The sequence below is a fragment of the Ochotona princeps genome, chromosome 13 (assembly GCF_030435755.1).
Source record: "Ochotona princeps isolate mOchPri1 chromosome 13, mOchPri1.hap1, whole genome shotgun sequence".
Taxonomy (NCBI): Eukaryota; Metazoa; Chordata; class Mammalia; order Lagomorpha; family Ochotonidae; genus Ochotona; species Ochotona princeps.
Window position 1 is genome coordinate 6,401,830 of NC_080844.1, and position 15,800 is coordinate 6,417,629.

Consider the following 15,800-nt stretch of genomic DNA (forward strand, 5'->3'; position numbering starts at 1 on the left):
AATAAAACAACCAAATGGTCAGGATGTCCTGCTTGGGCAACGGCCCTCAAATTCTGAAATGAACATTGCCGTGAATTTCTGTAAAATCTCACTCTTGGAAATACACAAAACAAAGCAGGGAACAGTAAGACGAACTCCTAGGCAGCCCTCTTTTTCCTCCACCTTATTAGAGCATGGTCAGAGGGCAGGGCAGTGGGAAGGGGGCAGAGAAATGCAGAAGGAAGGACTCTAGGAGCACGGTCCACTCCATCCTGTTTGTGCACCTGTCCCTTTGATGACCTTGACGTCACTTGGGAAGCAGACAGCTAGCTGCCAGGACTCCTGGGGAGTCACAGGTGAAATACTGTGAAAAGCCTCCACCCCTTTTGGAATAGCTATATATAAGGTTGCCCCTGGGAAGCCAAAGGAGCAATGTGTTTGATAGCCCATATCACAATCAGTGAACTTGGCCTGTGGAGGGTGTGTGCAGGGGCAGTGGGTTGCTTCAGGGGAAGCTTTGCGGTCACCCTGTGATTCACTGAGGTGCCTTGCCTGCGGTGGGGTGACTCATCCTCTCACTGGACACGCTGGGGCCTGCTGTGGGGCAGGAGAGGGGGAGGAAATGAGAGGACCACGGAGGGAGCTCCCTGCTTCACTCGGGCTGCCTCTGAGCCAGTGCCCAGAGTGGCAGGTGCCATGATAAATATTGATGATTCTCATGCATAATAGGCCATTGTTGGGTAACATGCCAGCCCCATGGAAGGCTTCTGTGTGCTCTAGGGCTGGGTCCTGAGGAGCCTGGGAAGTTGCAGAAAGCTAGGGCGAGGGACCACTGTAGGCTTTTGCAGAGGCTGGGCTTGGGGACAGGCAACCTAGTGGTGATTGGACGTCAAGGTCAGCGGCCCTGACCGTGGTCTTGGGCCTTCTTCCTTGGTTGCAGGTGGCTGGCCTGGGGCAGGCTGTGGTGCACTGCAGAGGTTTCTCATGTCAGCCAGGCTTGCCTCCATGGCTTTGGCAAACTCCAAAGAGGATGTCTCCTTGCAGCTGTGGAAGCTAGACACGCAGAAGAGGATGGCTTCAGCCTGTGGGTTGTAGCAGGCCCCATACCCGTTGGGGACCACAGGACCATAGCAACAGAACATCTCCATGGTGGTGGGCACCTGCAGGAGAGGACAGGTCAGCAGCTGCTTGTTTGGGGACACCACCTGTGAGCCTGTGTGGGAAGGCAGGGCATTGGTATAGCACAGGGTTCCACATGAAGTTTGCTTCGCCCTGTTCCAGCTGCTGGGGCTCCGGCTGAATTCTCCAAATCAGCCGCTGCTCCTGAATGCATGGATACAACCAGGTTCTTAAAAGCAAACCTGGGGTTTGTGTGGGAGCAGGCCCCCTTTTGCTCTCCTGCTGGAGCCACCAGTTCCCAGGGTGACCAGGCGCTGGGTCCTCGGCTGAGATTCCCCCGGGGTATCATTCCAGGAGGAAGAAATCATTTACTAAATGGCACCCCAGTGACCAGCAACAGAGGGGTTGGGTTCACCCCAGGAGGTAATTTATAAAGTTGGGGAACTCTGAGTGTTGTTGGTTCCCCTCAGGTCCTTAATTACCGTCAGAGCCGCCTGGCTGCTCGCCAGGGATTGGCCACGCATGATTACCCAGGGCTGTGTGTTGTAAAGGTTGCTGGCGGTGGAATTTTACTAATGCACCTGATATGTTTGCAATGGACAGTGTGGAGATGCTGTGACCGGATCACAAGCCAGGAGGGGTGGCTTCTGAAGGCATGGACAGTGCGGAGATGCTGTGACCGGATCACAGGCCAGGAGGGGTGGCTTCTGAAGGCATGGACAGTGCGGAGATGCTGTGACCGGATCACAAGCCAGGAGGGGTGGCTTCTGAAGGCATGGACAGTGCGGAGATGTTGTGACCGGATCACAGGCCAGGAGGGGTGGCTTCTGAAGGCATGGACAGTGCGGAGATGCTGTGACCGGATCACAGGCCAGGAGGGGTGGCTTCTGAAGGCATGGGAGCCACAAGCACTACTTTGGAAAACAAGAGCTGCCACCATCATAGGTTAAAAAAATTAATACTGGACAGGTGCAGGGTGGAGTGGACCTTTAGCCCGCAGGTTCCCCAGCACTGTGCTTTCACAGTCTGGGGAGGGGCCCTGGTCTGTCTGAGGGTGTGGAACCAACCATCCGTCTTGCTAATAGAGTCACAGCCCTGTCAGATCAATTTGCCTTACAAGAGCCGAAGGCCAACCGCCCATTCCAAAGCACGTTTTGCCCACGGCTGGCTTCCTGAAGAGTTGATGCTGGCGTTCTGCCCTTGCTGCTTCATGTCTGTAAGCTCCCGGCCAGTCGGCGGACAGGACAAAATCAGATTACTGAGTGGGCTTTTAGCCTCTGGCACAGCGGTATCAGCCCCTCCATCACCCACGAGCGGCTGCAGTCTGTGCAGCGGCTGTAGTCAATTGGCGACGGCAGGGGTTTGTCCCCTGCTAAGTGGCTGCTTCTCTAATGGATTTTGTTCTGTCTGTAATGCTTTGGTCCCAGCCAGGCCCAGACTGTAGTGCTGGCTAGCAGGTGCCTGGTTGGCAGCCCATCCCCTGCTGGGGCCGGGGAGAAATCGGGCACAGCCTGTTAGAGTCAAGCCCGGGACCAGTTTGGAGTTCCTGTCTCAGGCCTGTTGGGGGTCTGTAGATCACCACCATTAATGTGGTGATTGAAAGCTAGGGCAGGTGTGATGGTTACAGTGCTACACTGGGTGTGTTCCCATCAGCCTGTCTCGACCTGGGCCAGGAGTGGGATTATGCCCTCGTGGAAGGTGACAAGCAGGTGCTCCGAGCAAGGCTCAGCTGGTCCCCTGAGGCCTCTGTGGGAACTGCGTGCAGGCAGGGGCCGTACCTGACTGGTGGACAGGACAAACCGGTTGCTCATCAGGTAGGTCTCGTCCGTGAACATCTCAGGGGGCTCCTTGCACAGGTCCCAGGCCAGCTCTCGTAGTGCCAGCAGGTGGTTATCAATGGCCATCCCTGTGATGGCCTGAGCCATTGGGGACAAAGAACAGGAGATGAGGCTCTGGTGCTGCAGTACAGTAGATTCGGCTGCTGCCTGCAACACCAGCGTTGGAAGGCACTGGGGTGAGAGGAGTGGCTGGCAGTGGGGCCAGGACACTGATTATATGCTTTTCAAGTAAATGCAAAATAAATTACAAAAGGAATGAACTAGCCAACGGAAGGATATTGGGAGAATGCCCCTTAAGAGTTGTAAGAACAGCTCCCTGGTAAATGAGATAAGGCCCTTCGTACAGCATCTGGCCCCAGCCCTCCCACCTTCTACCTCTCGCTCGCTGCTGTTCAGTGAGAACACAGCCCTCCCTCCAGCTGTAGGACAATGTGGGACCAGGTAGCCCTTGCCATGCAATGCCCCCAAGCCTGGCCCCACTGCCACCTTCCCAGCCACCAGAGTTGAAAGACATCGCTGCTCAGCTGCAGGTGTGCTGTGACAGCGGTGTAAACAGACGAATGACTCCAGCAGCCCTCATCGCTGCAGCCCCATGGGTACCCTGGCTCTTAAGGGATGCCCCCAGTGCCTGAGCTATCCGCTGACCCCTGAGATGACCTCCGTGTGTGCTGGAGGCAGCTGGCACCATCTGTCCTACAATTCTGCTGTCACCTCCATTCTTTTCCCCCTGCCCCGCTCCACGGAGCCAGAGTGAGTGACAGCTAACCCTTGTGCTTAGTCCCGAAGTCCGCATGTCAGGCCCCGGGCACAGCCTCTCCACTCCCCTCATCAATGTCATCCAGCTTCCAGTTGGCCTCTTGGCCTATCCCTCCAATCACTGCCAAGGGTGGGTGTTATAATAAGATAAGCCACATCTCCCACTCCCCTGTCAAATGCTAAGTGTCCCTCCATCCTTCAGGCTCACAGCCCCGCTTCCTCCAGGCAGTCTTCCTGACAGGGGAATGCAGCCAGCTTCCCTGTGCTCTCCATACAGCTGAGGGCTGTTTTCATACAAGGGCCTTCTCCTTGGGACTATGGTGAATTCCCCAAGGACGGCGTAGGCACACCATGTGTGTTGTTATGCAACTCCCAGGGCCTTGCCAGACGTAAAGCAAGAAAACAAGCCACTCAGCAATCAGTGACTAGAGGAGAGGGTGCTTCCTTTTCCCCAAGAGAGCAACCATTGGACTCTTGGGAAGAGTTGGGGGTGTAGCAACCGAATGAGGGGGAGGTTGACACCAGCCAGTTCTAACACCCAGGTAGGCATTGCACCTGCTTTCCTGTAGAGAGAGTGGAATTCACTCCATCCCTTCTCCTAGATTATTAGATCTTTCAAAGATGGAAAAGACTTGCAGGTAATATATTGATCACCGGCCCCAGCAAGGGCTCCTTTTTTATTGTTTGTATGCAAATGAGGGCTCCACAGTGCCAGAAAAGAAATGATTTCTCTAAACTTGGGAAACATTCCTTTGACAAGTTGGATTTAATTATTAATTCTCAGCTGAGACCTTTTTCTTCATAAGTAGTCTGTATGATGGAGCCCAAAGTACAGTTAATCATAGCCACAACTGGGCAAGTGTGCAGAGTGCAACTGTGCTGGCCAGCCCTCAGCCCCGCCCCCTCACCTTGGAACTCTGCTGTTGAACAGATGGCTACCCAAGCGGAAGGGGTCTTTAAGAAGTTTGTGGCACTGGACCCGGTGCCGTGGCCTAGCCTTGAACACACTGGGATTCCATATGGGCGCCGGTTCTAATCCCAACAGCCCCGCTTCCCATCCAGCTCCCTGCTAGTGGCCTGGGAAAGTAGTCTAGGACAGCCCAAAGCCTTGGGACCCTGCATCCAGGTGGAAGACCACAAAGAAGCTCTTGGCTTCGGATCGGCTCAGCTCTGTGGTTGGGTTCGCTTGGGGAGTGAATCAACAGACAGAAGATCTTCCTCTCTGTCTCTCCTCCTCTATGTATATCCAACTTTCCAATTAAAAAATAAAATAAATCTTAAAAAAAAGAGAGACGGCCCAAAGACTTGTTACCTGCACCTGCATGGGAGACCTGGAAGAAGCACCTGTCTTCAGATGTTGCAGCCACTTGAGGAGTGAACCAACAGATGGAAGATCTTTCTGTCTCTCCTTTTCTCTACAAAATCTGCCTTTCCAATAAAAATAAATAAATCTTCCACAAAAAGAAAAAGTAAAAAGAGAGAGACAAGGAGAGCTCCTGTCTACGGAGTCACTCCCCAGAGCCACACACAGCCAAGACTGGGCCAGGCCAAAGCCAGGAGCCAGGAAACCAACCCAGCCGGTGGCCTGTGAGCCCTCACTGGGCCCTTTCAACAATGTCTACCTTAGTAGGAAGCTAGAATTGGGATCATGAGCTGGGACCAAAACCCAGGCACTCCCATGCAGGCCACGGGGATCTTCACCTGACACATTAACCCCTGGATATGTCCTCCAAGACCATGACTTCTCTGAAATCCAACCCCCCTCCTCCTTTTAGGTGCTATACAATTACCATGACATTGCAAAGGGTATCAAATGCCGTCCACATGTTTGAAAAAAAAAAAAGTTAGGAAGGGGTGGACGTGCGGCCCAAGTTCCTCACGGTGGCTCTGAGAGCGGGTGTGACCTCCCCAGGTCCAGGGTCCCGAGGTGTGGCCCCGCTCTGGCAGGCTGTGGGGCCCCCACTCACCATGACGGTGTACTCCGTCTGGGCGCGGATGGCGTCTCTCAGCAGCTGCAGCTTCTCCTGATCCTGCCCATCAACAGAGAGGTGGCACTTGAGGGCTGCTTGGTGCCCTCGCCATGCCGCTCCCAGAGGCCCAGAGTCCGACTCACCGGAATGTCAGCTTTGTGGTCCACCACGGCTCTCACAAACGCCAGGGCCTCCGCGGTGGCCGAGCGGATGTTGTCCACGCGGCCCTCGCGGAAGCGGCGGATGGACGCACTCTCGTAGGTGGGCACCAGTCTCCCGTGGAGTCTGCGCGAGAAAATGGATGAGTGGCAAGTGGCCATTCATTCTCAACGGAGCATCATCAATACGGAAAGAAAAATGGGCTCAAAGGGCTGCATGTGTATAGCCCAACTCTCCGTGGCCGTTGTATTTCATGCTAATGGTTAATAGGCATGGTGGAGGGTTCCCAGAGATAAATGCTGGCCGAGGCTCGCCCGCGCTGCTCTATAGCTCTGATGCTCTGCTGAATTAAAATAAAGACATGGTGACTGGTTGCTTTGAAATATATATATTCCCCATCTGTTGGGAAACCTTGAATTTTCTAAGATCTGATGGGTGCATCTGATGAAGAGCACAAAATGGAATAATTGTGCAATTAATCACTTGTACCCTGGGAGGAGATCCTGCTTGATTTGAAATAATTCAGCAGTGGGAGTGTACCCTGCACCCTCCCTCCCAAGGGCAGTGCAGGGAACTATAACTGTAACCCACCAGCCAGGACAGGCTGATGTGGGTGAACTGGGCCTGGCTCAGCCCCCTCTCTTATGTCCCCCTCTTCCCCACCCCCACTATTTGCCAGCTGGTAAAAGTTCCTGGCATTGGGGGTGGGGTGGCAAGAAAGGCACAGGGTCCAGAGCATTCAGCCAACCACAGCCCTGTGCCTCAGGCCTTTCCGGGCAACCCCTTTCTGTGCCAGGTGGGCCTCCTGCAGGGGGAGGCCTGATCTGGGTGTGGCTGGGCATGGGGCTTGATGTGTGAGCAGGTGAGTCAACTTCCCGCGCACACCTGTCCTCTCTGCCCAGCATCCTGGCAGGGAGCTCCTTTTTTTTTTTTTTTTTTAAAGATTTATTCATTTTTTTATTACAGCCAGATATACACAGAGGAGGAGAGACAGAGAGGAAGATCTTCCGTCCGATGATTCACTCCCCAAGTGAGCCGCAACGGGCCGGTGCGCACCGATCCGATGCCGGGAACCTGGAACCTCTTCCGGGTCTCCCACGCGGGTGCAGGGTCCCAATGCATTGGGCCGTCCTCAACTGCTTTCCCAGGCCACAAGCAGGGAGCTGGATGGGAAGTGGAGCTGCCGGGATTAGAACCGGCGCCCATGTGGGATCCCGGGGCGTTCAAGGCAAGGACTTTAGCCGCTAGGCCACGCCGCTGGGCCCAGGGAGCTCCTTTTTTGTCTCCCTGCGGGGCCCCAGAGGCAGACACCGCTGCACTGAACCTGGGTGCAGATGCTGCCCTTGCCCAGCTGGCAGCTGAGCAATCCCAGGGCTCCAGCCAGAGCTTCAGTCCAAGGCTGCCGGCTGGGGAGGTGTGTGGGGAGCGGGGTCTCTGCCCCTGTGAGCCCTGGGGGCAGGCTCCTAGAGTCGGGGTGAGGTTGGCCCCTGTCCTTCCTGGTGCATGCTTGGGGTCTCCCTGTGAGGCAGCAGCAGGAAGGCTCTGGCCAGATGTTATCCCTCCATGCTGGACTTGCCAGGCTTCTCACACCTACAGCCCCGTCAACTTCCAGTCACCGTAAACCACCTTGCCATGCATCTAAAGCCAAATGCCCTTTCCTTGGTATTCTGCTATGGCTATAGAAAATGGACCAAGAGGCCCCATTTTTAGGTGGCCTCGGCTGAGTCCAGGAGCAGATGAAGTGTTTATGTGGCCAGCATGATGACACAGGAGGTTGACACCACTGGCACTGCTGGCATCCCATGTGGGAGGGCTGGTTCAAGTCCCAGTGGCTCCACTTGGGATCCAGTTCCTTGCAGCAGATGACAGATTAACTGCTTGGGTCCCTGCTACCCATGCAGGAGACTTGCATGGAGCTTTAAGCTCCTGGCTTCAGCCTGGTCCAAATGGCTGCTGTGGCCGTTTGGGGATTGAGCTAACACGTGAAAGATATCTTTTTTGCTCTCTCTCTCTCTTGATCTTCCTTTCAACTTAATTGATTTTTTTAAACATTTGTCTTTATTTGAAAGGCAGAGTTATCGAAAGAAGGAGAAAGACAGAGAGATCTTCTATTCACTGATTTACTCCCCAAATAGCCTTAATGACTGCCTGTCTGAAGCCAGGAGCCAGGAGCTTTTATCTGGTCTTTCTGGTGCAGAGGTCCAAGGCTTTGGGCCAGCCTCTATTGCTTTCCCAGGCCATAAGCAGGGAGCTGGATTGGAAGTGAAGCAGGGGCCTGGTGCCGTAGCCTAGCGGCTAAGGTTCTCACCTTGCACGCACCAGGATCTCATATAGCTGCTGGTTCTAATCCCAGTGGTCCTACTTCCCATTCAGCTCCCTACTTATGGCCTGGGAAAGCAATCGAGGACAGCCCAAAGCCTTGGGACCCTGCACCTGCATGGGAGACCCAGAAGAGGTTCCTGGCTTCAGATCGGCAAAGCTCCAGACATTGCAGCTACTTGGGGAGTTAATCAAGGGACAGAAGATCTTCCTCTCTTTCTCTTCCTCTCTGTATATCTGACTTTCCAATAAAAATAAATAAGTCTTAAAAAAAAAAGAAAAAAGGAAGTGGAGCAGCCAGGAGTCAAACCGGTTCCCACAAAAGATGCTAGTATCACAGGTGGAAAGAGCTTGTTACACCATTCTGCTAGCCTCTCAAATAAACTGTTTTTTTTTTTTTAAAGACAATTGTTTATGTATCTTTATTAAGTATATTCAAAGCTTTATTAAGAAAATGGGAAACAGAAATGCTGATTAACACTATGTAATCATTAGACACTTAATAGATTGTGCCCACAAAATGTAGAATTAAAAAAATAATTATGGCCTGGCGGGATGGCCTAGTGGCTAAATCCTTGCCTTACATGTGTGGGATCCCATATGGGTGCTGATTCGTGTCCCAGTATTCCACTTCCCTTCCAGCTCCTTGCTTGTGGCCTGGGAAAGCAGTAGAGGACAGCCCAATGCCTTGGGACCCTGCACCCATGTGGGAGACCTGGAAGAAGCTCCTGGCTCCTGGCTTCAGCTATTGTGGCCACTTGAGGAGTGTGAGCCAGCAGATGGAAGATCTTTCTCTCTGTCTCGCCTCTCTGTACATCTGTCTTTCCAATAAGAATACATAAGTCTTAAAGCAGTTAATCGGAAAAAAAATATCATCAACTTAAAAAAAAAAAGCCGTCGTTACTTTTGAGGCACTAAGAAGGCTGTCCTGGGACAGTAGACACTCTTCTGGCTGTGCAGGGAGGCTGGGAGCTTTGGCCACACCCACTCCTTGCCATGTCCAGCACTCCCTGGGAGGTGCTGGGCAGGCACCTGCTCACAGCTGCAGGGACTTCAGGGGCTGCAGCAACTGGGCTGGAAGGCCACCAGGTTGAGGTCTGGCTTGGATGCTTGGACATGGTCATTGGCAGGCCCCTGCAGCCTCAGGCCCTGTCTCAATGGATGGCAGGGCCTCTCTGACCCCTTCTCCCAGGGTGTGAGGATGCTGGAAGCCCGTGCATGCGCACAGACACACAAAGTGCTCAGCCTGGCCTCGAAGCTGTGAAGGGAAACATGACCCGGGGACATGGCTACACTGCCCACGTCCTTGGCTTTATGAGCTGGTACCACAGGATCCAGCCCTGTCTCCAGGGAGATCCAGCTTGTATTTTGTTGCTTTTTTTTTTTTTTTTTTAGCTCCTTATCAAAGGCCAGTTGGCCACCATCCCTTGCCGTCAGTCCTGCCTGCGCTCTGCTCCACCCCTTCCCCCTTCACACCAAGCTACCTTAGAGATGTCTAAATTGCAGAGATGGCTGTGAAACCCTTGACCAAAGTCTGTGCCCACTCTTTGCTTGGGTACTGATTCATAGGTAGGTGATTGGGACACCCCCAGGGTGTCAGGACTAGGGGACAATCTAGAAACTGAACAGACACGTGCACACGCACACACAAGGCAGCCTACATGTATACTAATGACCTTGGAAGGAGAAAGTGCCTGCCTCACCCTTGGCCTGGGGATACCTCCCTCCTTACCCCTGTGAGCCACACACCTGCCTGGCACCGCCCCTTCTCACCTGTCAGTAAAGCCCTTGGTGCCAGAGTCACAGCAGGGAGAGGCTACATGCCTTGACCTCCTGCACAGGGCCTGCCCTCCTGGGAGGACAAGGCCGTGGCCAGGGAGCCACAGGTGGCTGCTTCAGCTAAGGGAGTCCTGACGGGCCTCTAGGGTCAGGTTGGGAGGGTGGGTGACTGAGCTGGAAGTGACTTCAGTGGGAAAGACCTAGGGAAGGATAGTACTTGCGGCAGGGCCCCCGGGGGACTGTTGCTTAGAGCACCTTAGGAAATCTCCAGGAGGTGTCGCCCGCTGTGGGTAGCCCAATTTGTGCATTTCCAAGTTCAGGTCTCTTGAAGACCATGTTAGAAGTCTCACCCCAGTGGGAGCCGGGTCTACCAGTGGGCAGTGGGACAAGCACTAGAGGATGTGACAGTGGCTGTGCATGACAGAAGAGCCCACAGGACAACTGGAGAAGTGGGGCTGACAGGTGGGGATGATTTACAGGAGGGTCCATGACCTTGCACTTGCCCAGCCAGGCTAGGAAGACGGGGCGAGCCACAGCTAGTTGCAGATTCAAGGAAATGGCCTCCCCCTAATTACCACCACCAGGTCTTGCTCTCTGACCTAGCTCTCCCTGACCCCTTAGAGCTGTGTGTTTCGGCAGCCCCACTCAGTCAACTCCTGATGGTGCTGGCCCCTCCTTCCCTTTCCTGGTCTTGGGTTTACACTCGATGTTCAGTCCCAGTGGCACCTACTTCCATGCCCCGCCCCCGGGATGTCTGCAGACTTTAGACTCTGGAGTCAGCCTGCCACAGGAGCCTGGGCTCACCTGTAGAAGGCCAGCTGGAGGGCCACCTGGATGAAGGCATCGGGGCTGCACTTCTGCTTCTTGATGAAAGTCTTCCCATAGCCCTCGAACTTGTACACAGTGAAGTCGAGGTTCTTGACTATTCTGTGGGAGGGGTGCAAGAGATGCTTCTGTTTGTGCGGAGGGATACACATGCCTCCAGGACCTGTCCCGGTGTTCTGGGGAAAGACATCGCCCTTCTGGGGATACCCTGAGGTGGTCAGCAACATGCTGTTATGTGTCCCAGGAAATCGGAGCAGGCTCCTGAGAACATGACTGCTGTAAGCGGCCTGGGGAGGCCAGCCCAGCCCATGGAGAAAATCCTGGGATCCCACTGCCCACGCAAGAGACCATTCTCTGACCCCTGTGGGGAGGTGTGTTGGGCATCCCCAGGGGAGCCTTGGTCACCCTGGCCGCCATGACTGAGCTTGTCACTCAATAGGTACCTGCATCATCTTTCCACCAAGACTTGTTCCTGGGGCTGGGTGGTTCGTCACCATCACCCCAGCGAGGGCAGCTCGTCCAACGGCTGCACAGCCATCTCACCTCCCAACTGCAACCAAGCCGGGGCCTTTGTCAGAGGAGGGATTCCTGAGGGGAGGTCGAGGAGATCGCTCTGTTCCTCCATCATGAGCTTGGGGTCCACTCTGACTACCGGAGCGATGTCCAGCAAGGTCCATTGTCCGGCCACTGGCTGTGTGTGACACGGAGACCGGCAGAGCAATCCCATGCCCCCTTCACATACCCTTTCTCTCCTGGAACTCTATCACCCTGCCTAGGATTGTCCACTCTCATGTCCCAACCACACTGCCTCCTGCCTGGCTGTCCCAAGCCTGCAGGTGTTCTCTGTGCTATAGGGCAGGATCTGGGCATAGCAAATGCCCAACCTTGACCATGCTCCCACACAGCTGGTCTCCAGCCCTGCCTTCCAGTGCTTCTCCATCTGTCTGCACCATGAACTCCTGTCCATGCTTCAGGGTCCTCCCTCACTGTCCTGGCACAGCTGAGCGGCTGGTCGTCTGCAGGATGCTGACTGGGACACTTCTCCAGTTGGGTCACACAGGATTTGGTGGAGAAGCAGAGGGCAGGCCTCCAGCAGCACATTCCTTCAGGCCTCCAGCCCCCAGGGACTCTGGAGCTCTGGAGCTCTGGGTGAATGCATGGATAAATGCATTCACGCTCAGTTATGAAGGAATGACTCATGGTCTAGACTCGATGGCCAGCCCATTACTGTCTCCTGCTGTCCCTGACCTACCCAGCGGCCTTGTGTACCTGTTTTCAGTCTGCCTGCCTGGGTCCCATTTGGGCCTGATGCCTCCCCTCCCCTGGTAGGGGGAGGTCCCCCAACCCCCAGTTGCAGTGTAAATTCAAGCAAATTGAAGCGGCTTGGATTCAAATGACTCATTCAAAGCAGCTGCTCATTACTTTCCAGAGCAGGAATGACCTCCCCGGCCCTTCAGTCAGGTGAGACCTACAGGGGAAAAAAATAGCTGCACGTTTGCATCTGATGCAAATGACGGACACTTGGGCGAGGTGATTTGCAGGGGCAGTGGGGTGGGGTGCTGCCCGGCCAGGGGCAGGCTGCGATCTTTGGCCAGTCACTTTTTTTTTCTTACTGTTGAAGCTTCTCCGCTGAGGAGGCCAAGTGGCTTTGGATTTCCGGGGAGCACTTCCACCGCAGCCTCCTGGGGGCCGGGAGCTCACTGACTGAGTCGGCGCGCACCAGCTTCTTGCTGCTCTGCATCCTGCAGGTGCACAGGGGTCAGTGCCCAGGGTCCTGGCTGCCAGCAGCTCTGCCTGCGCGGTCATTGCCATGGCTGCTGCTGTGTGCAGTCACCATGGACTATCACAGCGAAAGGCCCGCTGAACCCCACATGCCATGGGGTAACCCCCTAGGAGGTCACGGCAGCTGGTAAAGCAGCTGAGCTAGGATTCCATCAGTCATTCTCAACTCCACCATCTGAGGTGCCTTCTTTCCCGTTTGATCCTGTTGTCTTGCTAGCAGTTTCCCTAACTCATTGCAGGTGGTGTTTATAGAGGCTGGGTTGCTAGGATTCCAAAGTGGTTCATGCAAGAACTTGAACTTGGGGCGTGCGGGGGGGGCGGGGGCAGAGAGAGAGAAGATCCTAGCATGAGATGAGCTAAACTGTGAGCGGAGGGAGGGGGACATGGGAGCCTTTAGTTAGGGCCAGCCTGGAAGAGGTGTAGAGACCCAGTCTGGAAGTGGAAAAGGGGTGATAAAGAGACACCCCCCCCACCCCGTGTGCTAGCCAGTCCAGACTCAGGACCAATGCTCTTGTCTGGCTCTAAGCTTCTCTGCCTAAATGGAAGCAGGTGTTCTAGAGAATTCCATGCCCTGCCTTCCCCCCTCCAACCCACCCTCAATGGTTCTATGCTCAGGGACACGGCCTCTCCCCACCTACCTGCCTTTCCCAGCCCTGCTCCCCAAGGACCCCCTTAAGTTTCCTGCCCCTCACCCGGCCCGCAGCAAGATGATCCCCAGCTCCTGTAGGTCTGTGCTCTGCCCCTCAGACTCACATGTGTGCCAGGAGGTGCTCCGTGCACTGTACCAGGACGATGCCGTCAAACGGGGAGTGTTCACACACCACGCCGCACGTGCCGTCTCGGCCCACCACAAACTGCCACGGAGGAGGGAGATGAGTGGGACCCCGAGGGAGCTGGCTCCAATGACCCTGACACACATACCCCCATTTCTGCCACTGGAAACAGAGCCCTGGGCACGGCCGCTGTGGCCTGGTCACGTGCCAATCCCGAGACAGTAAAGGTGCCCAGCAGCCCAGGGTGGGTGGGGCTCAAATTCCTGGTCAGGGACCTAGCTGGGATGTGGCTGGCATGCAGCGGGGAGAGCCGCTCTCATCTGTGGCCGATCCACTGCGAGGATGGACGGCGGATGCCCACCCACTCCCACATCCGTGTCCTCTGTCCCTGTCACTCCAAGGCAAGAGGAGAATGGTGTCTTTTAAAAACTGTTGCTGACATGTTCCTGGGTCTGTGGATACACTAAGGGGGACCTGGTCAGCCAGTAGACCTTGGAAGATTTTGTCAACCCTGGAGCAACAAAACTGACAATGTCTCATGGTTATTGAAGCCATTCCAATAACACTCTCAGAACACTCTTTCCCAAATGAGGGTTTCTGGGGTGTCATCAAAGGACTGTCCCCCATTCCTGGGTGCTGATATAGTTTGACAGCGAGGAGCACCCCTCTCCCCCTCTTCCCCTACAGACAGAGGAGTAAAAAAAAAAAAGACTCAAACAGTCAAGCACCTACCTTTCTCCATACCTGTCCCTTCCCACCATAATCAGAGGCCCACAGGGGCATGCGTCTCTCTCAACCATGTAACCAATATTAAAAATAATAACGTTAAAAACAATGAAACAGGGCCTGGTGTGGCAGCCTAGTGGCTAGAGTCTTCTCCTTGCATGTGCCAGGATCCCATATGGGTGCTGGTTTGTGCCCTGGTGGCCTCACTTCCCATCCAGCTCTCTGCCTGTAGCCTGGAAAAGCAATAGAGGATGGCCCAAAGCCTTGGGACCCTGCACCTGCATGGGAGACCCAGCAGAAGCTCCTGGCTCCTGGCTTTGGATCAGTTCAGCTCTGGCCATTGCAGCCACTTGGGGGTGAATCAGCAGATGGAAGATCTTCCTTTCTCTCTTCTTCTCTCTGTATATCTGCCTTTCCAATAAAAGATATAACTACCTCTTAAATAAATAAAAACCACTGCTGGGGACCAGCATGGTGACACAGTGGATTAAACTGTCACCTGTGATGTGGGTATCCCATCTCAGAACACCGGTTCTAGCCTCATCTGCTCCATTCCTGATCCAGCTCTCTGCTAATGTGCTGGAAAAGCAGCAAAAGATGACCTAGTGCTTGGGCTGCGGCACTCACATGGGAAACCCGGAAGGAGCTTCAGGTTCCGGACTTCAGCCTGGGCTAGCCCTGGTTATTTGTAGTATATCAGGAGGGAATCAACAGATGGAAGATTTTCTTGCTCTGTCTTTTAAGTAAATACAATAAAGTCTTAGGGGTGGTGGCTATACTGACTAATCCTCTGCCTGCAAGTACTAGGATCCCATATGGTTGCTGGTTCGTGTCCCAGCTGCTCCATTTCCCAGCCAGCTCTACTTATGGCTGACATATGGCCTGGGAAAGCAGGAGAAGATAGCCCAAGGATTTGCACCCACATGGGAGACCAGGAACAAGCTCCTGGCTGTGGATCAGCTCAGCTCTAGCCATTGGACCATTTGGGGAGTGAGCCAGTGGATGGAAGATCTTTCTTTCTGCCTCTCCCTTCTCTCTTGAATGTGCCTTTCAGGTAAAAGTGAATAAACTTAAAAAAAAACTTTAGAAAAATGAAAATGAAGATGTCTCCCTTAGCTAAGTTCCAGGTCCCGAGAACCCAGTGTCCCATTTCATCCCCACAGTGAGCAGCCCGGTACCATGGGGGAGGCTGCCGCAGCCGGCCCAGAAGAAATACAACCCACAAGCAAAGCAAGAAGACGGGGGCCACAGGCAGAGGATTGGACAGGGCATGAGAAAACACAGCAGTTGTGCAGGGAAGCTGGCAGAGTGGGCCAAGCCCATGCCAAGGAGAGTGGTGGCTCACACGCTGTTCGACATGGCCAAAGAGGCTTCCCCTGTTAACATGAGTGGGCTCAGGGAGTGGGCAGGGGGAGGAAGAGAGGACGGAGGAATGGGGCCTGACTTTGGTGTCACTTCTGACGACCAAGAATGTCTTCCTCCAAGCCTACTAAGTGTTCTGTCTCTAGGTAGATGTCGTGTAGATGGGGAAATGCAAGTTTGTTTCCTCTCTGGTGATGCTCCCTCCTCTCAGGGATGGCACTAGGCACTGGCTCACTGAGGGCTGCACCTGACCGGCTCATGCCCCAACACCCATCTGCTCTTCAACATGTGACTCAATCCCAGCTCCTGACACATGCTGCAGGAAAGCCTTAGGGGACTCTGATCGGGTCTTGGTCACACGCTCTTATGAAGCGTCTGGGCTGGGCTCCCTGCATAGGTGTGCTGGTTCCCAA

The 15,800-nt window shown here is 54.4% G+C and overlaps 1 protein-coding gene across 2 annotated transcripts in view; it reads right to left on the reverse strand.

Moving 5' to 3' along the window:
• Positions 1–15,800, reverse strand: part of CHAT (choline O-acetyltransferase) — a 44,981-nt gene continuing 29,181 nt past the window's right edge. For both annotated transcript variants that reach the window (XM_058671400.1, XM_058671399.1), the window contains exons 8-14: positions 13,280–13,380; positions 12,358–12,486; positions 10,724–10,846; positions 5,806–5,947; positions 5,660–5,722; positions 2,877–3,014; positions 1–1,139 (exon numbers count right to left, since the gene is read on the reverse strand). In XM_058671400.1, the coding sequence (XP_058527383.1) occupies positions 852–1,139; positions 2,877–3,014; positions 5,660–5,722; positions 5,806–5,947; positions 10,724–10,846; positions 12,358–12,486; positions 13,280–13,380 (984 nt within the window). In that variant the 3' untranslated portion in view covers positions 1–851. The remainder of the gene's footprint in view (positions 1,140–2,876; positions 3,015–5,659; positions 5,723–5,805; positions 5,948–10,723; positions 10,847–12,357; positions 12,487–13,279; positions 13,381–15,800) is intronic.